This window comes from Marmota marmota, unplaced genomic scaffold, assembly GCF_001458135.2.
Source record: "Marmota marmota marmota unplaced genomic scaffold, marMar, whole genome shotgun sequence".
Lineage (NCBI taxonomy): Eukaryota > Metazoa > Chordata > Mammalia > Rodentia > Sciuridae > Marmota > Marmota marmota.
Window position 1 is genome coordinate 12895210 of NW_026000082.1, and position 6210 is coordinate 12901419.

At 37.8% G+C, this 6210-nt stretch overlaps 1 protein-coding gene across 2 annotated transcripts in view; it reads right to left on the minus strand.

Moving 5' to 3' along the window:
- Positions 1 to 6210, minus strand: part of Scp2 (sterol carrier protein 2) — a 113454-nt gene that overhangs the window by 105991 nt on the left and 1253 nt on the right. For both annotated transcript variants that reach the window (XM_015484986.2, XM_015484985.2), the window contains exon 2: positions 381 to 438. In XM_015484986.2, the coding sequence (XP_015340472.1) occupies positions 381 to 438 (58 nt within the window). The remainder of the gene's footprint in view (positions 1 to 380; positions 439 to 6210) is intronic.

Consider the following 6210-nt stretch of genomic DNA (forward strand, 5'->3'; position numbering starts at 1 on the left):
GCCCCAGCAACATCTAGCTGATTGGCTCCTCTGCGGTGATGCTCATTGGACTGTTTCCCTGCCCTTTCAGACCACGGAGCTGCTCATTGGGGGACTTTTTTTGGCTCCGCCCACGTTACCCAGCCAATCGGCCTCAAGAGCAGGAGGATTGTGGGAGGTGGAGAGAAGCTGGTGTGGGAGAGAGAGGCTTGTGGAAAGCCGGTGGTGGCAGTTGAGGCTCTGAGGGTTTTTCCTGAGAGGCTGTTTTGTTTGGCGTGTGTGGTTCTAAAAATAAAGTTAGTTTCTTTTGACAAGTGGCTCCTGATTGTGCCCAGCCAGACTGCGGCAACAGACCACATAATAAACTATGAATATTCAAAGATCTAAATTTTCTCTATTACCTGCTTCTTTTGCCAAGTCAGGGTAATCTCTTGAATTCTCAACTCCAGGCTTCACAAACTAGAATGTAGAAGAAGATAATAAACAGAAACAAGTACAATTAGAATTTTTCACAATAAAGCATCATAGAAATTCATTGACTATTTATTCAAACAAAAATATATTATTGAGAACTTGCCATGTTCCTCAACTGTCATTATAAATAACGCACAGTTCTTGCCCTCTGGGAACTTCTAGTCTAATGTAAAACAGGCAATTACACTATAGTATCATAAGCGCAGAATGATTTGTGAGAGACATGTACCTAGCTTAAGTGAGAGCAGAAAGTAAGACCATTTTTTTCTCTATAGAATAATTAAATATAACAGATAATTAATATAACAGATTCAAGCACAATGAAGAAAATAGAAAGTGATAAGGACATAAAAGTAATTTAGGATCAAATGATAATAACTAATATTTATTTGGCATTTATGTGTAATATGCATTGTGCTAAACATTTCATATGTAATAACTTGTCCAATCCTCACAATTTTGCAAATAAGAAAACAAGGACACAGAGAAATTAAGCAATTTGTGCAAAGGCACTTAGCTAATAAGTAGTGGAACTGAACCATCAGACAGTCTAAGTCTACAGCCAACTCATGAAGGACCTTATATGCCCTATTACGAGGTCCTGAAGACAATGGATTTTTTAAGAGAATGGAAAATAATGATATGCCACCATCTACTAGAAGAAGAGTAAAACCCCAAAACAATGACAATATCAAATGTGGCAAGAATGTGAAGCAATAAGTACCCTCATTCATTGCTTGGTGGACCTGCAAAATGGTACAACACTTTAGAAGACAGCTTGGCAGTTTTCATAAAATTAAACAAACTCATATATGATCCAATAATCACATCTTGGCATTTACCCAAAGGAGTTGAAAAGTTATATCCACAGAAAAATCTACACATAGATGTTTAGCAGCTTTCTGCATAGTTGTCAATTATTGAAAGCAACAAAGATGTCCTTCAGTAGATGAATGGATATAATACATCAAAACAATGGAATATTATTTGGTGATAAAAAGAAAAGAGCTATCAAGCCTCGAAAGGACATGAAGGAATGTTTAATGTATACTAATGAAAGAAACCAATCTGAAAAGACTGCCTACTGTATTATTCCAAGTAAATGACATTCTATAAAAAGGGTAAAATTATGAAATCAATAAAAAGATCAGGGGTTGGGAAGGTAGGGAAAGATGAACAGGTGGAGCACCAGGGCTTTGTAGGGCAATAAAACTACTCTGTAGGATGCCCTAATGATGGATATATGTCATAAATTTGTTGAAACACTAAGAGTGAGCCCTAATGTAAACCATGGTCATTGGGTGATAATGACATGTCCATGTAAGTTCACAGATTGTTATAAATGTATCACTGTGGCATGGATTGTTGATAGTGGAGGAAGCTATGTGTATTGGTTAGGAGAAACAGGATATGGGAAATCTCTGTGCTCTGTGCTCAATTTTGCTGTGAACCTAAAACTGCTCTGAAAAGCAAAAACTTGGATGCATGCAAAGTGGAGAAAGGAATGAAAGGAGCAAGGCTATAGGCAGTGACACCAATTGGCATAATTCTAAATCAGTCCAAGTGAGAATTAACTATGACAGTATCAAAAAGAACGGAAAAAGGTAGATGGACATGGAAACAAAAGAAATAAAATCTACTGAACTTAGTGACTGATTAGATAAGGTGAAATGATTTGCTGATCGGTGAGCATGTTAAAAGAAATGGATTCCAAACATTCTTTTGACTGCAAACCACAATAAGATACACTTTATAACACAATAAAGTATACCCATGAAACCACATGATGGTAGCAAAAATTTCATAAAATAATTATCCTTGTTTAGCATAAGTATTCTTAGATACAATATTTGGCATTTTATTTCAATTTTTCTTTTAATGCTAAAGGTCACCTTCTATATTGATTTCATTATACAAAACACTGTTTGAAATACCAGATACTTGATGGTTTGAAATGCTAGATACTTGACTTAAATGGTACACTAATTACACAGTGCCAAAATATAACCATTAAACTGAACAAAACATTGGACATGTGTTCCTATCTGTGAACTATTCTAATTCTTCTCCATAGTTCTTGAATTAGGGATTCCTTTTTAATTCCCTAATACAGTATTCACCAGTTACAGCGAGATCATTTATACATAGTACCTTTCATAAAAGTACTGTGCTAGACCCCAACAAGCAGTATCCAGTAATAATTAAATTATCATCTATATAGTAAAGATTAGTCAAGCAAACAAACACATACTTTTCCCTTTCAAAATTAAAAGCAAATTTAGAATGAAACTACCAAATGTCCTTTAATAACTGATTAGAAAAAATATGACATTTAGCAAAGATTTGCCCCTACCCTCAAATTCCTTGCAGTACTGGAGGTTGAACCCATAGGTACTCTACCACTAAGCTATATCCCTGGCCATTTTTATTTTTCGAGTCAGGATTTCACTAAATTACTGAGGTCAAGTGTTGAGACTGCCTGGAATTTATGGTCCTCTTACCTCGGGTTCCCTAGTCCCTGATTACAGGAGTGTACCTGGCAAAAAAAAAAAAAAAAACTTTCTTTTGAGGCCAGGTGAGATAGCACACACCTGTAATCCCAGTGTCTCGGGAGGCTGAGGCAGGAAGACTGCAAGTTCAAAGCCAGCCTCAGCAAAAGCGAGGCACTAAGCAACTTGGTGAGACTCTGTCTCTAAATAAAATACAAAATAGGGCTGGGGATGTGGCTCAGTGGTTGAATGATCCTGTGTTCGATCCGAGGTATCCCCCCCACCCTCCACCACCATCAAAAAAAGAAAAAACAACCTCTCTTGAACATTTCTAGCTAGAATTCCGAACCCTCATCTCAAATGAGAACACTAACATAGTTTCTAATAGTTCAAGGCCATACCCCTAAAAGATCCTTGCCCATTTTAGAAAATTCAAGGCTGCTACAAAAAAAAAAAAAAGTATTGTGCTTCATTCAACACCTAAGGATAGACAGATTGTCTCCTGGTCTCTGAGATGAGCTAAAATCCTAACTTTAATAACTGCCAGCTAGCAGACACAGCAGGCCTAATTGAATTTATACCAATATTTATTACTTTTCATTTCCTGTACTCTACTGAGCCCCTTCTGGTCCCCCTACCTACCCTTCATTCTTCCTTTAAATCATCCAGTTACTTCTGTACAAAATGTAGTTGAATTTAGTACAGGCTGGACTCCTTTCTCTACCAACTAGTTATTGCAGATTAAAAGCTATACTTATAGACTGGGGCTGGGGCTCAGTGGTAGCATATTTGCCTGGCATGTGTGAGGAACTGGGTTCAATTCTCCGCACCGCATATAAATAAATAAAGTTATATTAACAACTAAAAAATATTTTTAAAAAAGGGGGCTAGGGGGGCTGTGGTTATGGCTCAGTGGTAGAGTGCTCGCCTTACATGTGCAAGGCCCTGGGTTCGATCCTCAGCACCACATAAAAAAAATAATAATAAATAATAAAGTTATTTAAAAAGGGGGGGGGGGGGCTAGGGATGTGGCTCAATGGTTAAGCACTCCTGAGTTAAATCCAAAACTAATCCATAGTATCAAAGGTCAGAAGTCAGGTTAATGGCAACACTTTGCTGGAAGGGAGTCAGTGACTCAAAGAGGGCACAAGGCCAACTTCTGGGATTTCTGTTTATATTTGTTTCTTAATTATTTTTTAACCAAAGAAATGCAAGAAAAAAAAAGTGCCACATGACTTATTATAAAAACAGCCATCCTCTGTTTCACTATGCCCTACAAAGTCTTACTTGCTCCTAAAACATGCACTTTAGATTTTTTTTAGGTATTTTTTCTGATATAAACTGCCTTCTAAATATTCTTACAGTATTATTTCTTTGTCAATTTAAGAAGTTATATCATGGTCTCTGTTAATAGTTTGGACCTATAGTTTTGGATCTATAATGTCCCCCAAGGGCTCGTGTATTGAAGGTTTGTCCCCAGTGCAGTAATGTTCAGGTGGGGCTTTTAGGAAGTAATTGGATTATGAGGATTCTGATCCCACCAATGGATGTACCATCCATTGTTGGGTTCATAATTAAATGGACTATGAGGTGGCAGAAATGGTGGGAGGTGGGGCCTGTTAGAGAAAGTAGATCACTGGAGGAATGCCTTTGAAGGGTACGTTTTGTCCCCAGCCCATTCCTCTCTTTCTCTCTCCTAAGGAAAGGCATAGTCACCAGGTGGTAAAAGGGATGTTGGAATCTGATTGTTTCATAGAACAGTTTTTCTTTTCTTCCTGCCTTACTCAGTAGCCACTATGTCCAAGCCTTAAGCCTTCTGAAGTTCTGGAGGAAGACTCAGCCAGTATTACCCCTCTTCCAGAACTTGGTTTGTGGGCTCCTCTGCTGAGTCAATGATCACTTCTCCAACAGCTTTTAGTTTTCCAAAATTTTTCTGACATTTCTCTGTTAATTTCCTCTCTTATTCACATTGCTCTTATATGTCAATACCTTTTTATTTCCTTATTGTTGTTTTAGTGAAATTTGGAAAGCACCAATAGAGATAAATTCATGATTTTGGTCTGCCATGTTTAACCAAATGTCCCAAATCAACCTTGTTTATTATTTGTTTATCCTTTTCTCCTCCAGATTATACATTCCTTAAGAATAGGAATCTTGTTGGTGGTGTTTTTTTTTTTTCTTCTTTTCTTTTCATTTTTGCCATCCCTAGCAAATACCACACAGTAAATGTATTAAGTATATGCTTAAATGATGAAAGCACTCTCCATATTCCCCATCTCTTCCCTCAGGATTATTAACATATCCCCCCACCTCCCAACTTGAGAAAAAATACATCTCCTACTTTTGTGAGAAACTGCTTTTCTAAACAGATCATATAATCAGACATTCAACACCAATGGAAGATACCTAAAAATGGAACACACTGTTTTACTGTTCACCTCTTCCATGAAACAACAGGATGATCTCCAAGCTTCTGCTTTATAACATAGAAGTCAACTTTTCTATTTTGATTGAACTACATGCTCTTAGCCCACTGATAAGATAATAATAAAAATTAATGCTGCCTTCACAGAAAAAAAAAAAAACTCTCTCCAGGAACTCTTTCAGTGAGTACATCCATTTAATATTGTTCAACTAACATCTATCTATTAAGGATCTTCAGGCACCTTCAGGGTGGGAGGGGAACAGCAGAGAATAAATAAAACATGGTACCCACCCTGCAGCAGCTTACAAGAGGAGAAAGAGAATTTCAGTACAACATAGTAAGTTGTAAGATAGAGGTAAGTACAAGGCACTGTGAGAAGGCCAGGAGGATCAGAGGTTTTCTGGGGAAGAGATCTGAACTGATCCTTTAAGACCTGGTGGCCCATGCCTATAATTCCAGCTACTAGGGAAGCTGAGTCAGAAGGAGCACAAATTCCAAGCCAACCTGGGCAAGACCCTGTCTCAAAATAAAATATAAAGAGCTCAGTGGTAGAGCACCCCTGGGTTCAATCCCCAATACCAAAAACGAAAAGGATCCCTTCTTCTAGGCAAATGTGGTGGTACATGCCTGTCTGTAATCCCAGTAACTAAGGAGATTGAAGCAGTAGTATCCCAAGTTCGAGGTCAACCTCAACAATTTAGCAAGACCCAGTCTCAAAATAAGAAATAAAAAGAGCTGGGGCTGGGGATATAGCTCAGTTGGTAGAATGCTTGCCTCGAATGCACAAGGCCATGGTTTCAATCCCCAGCACCACCAACTAAAAAAAAAAAAAAAAAAAAAAAA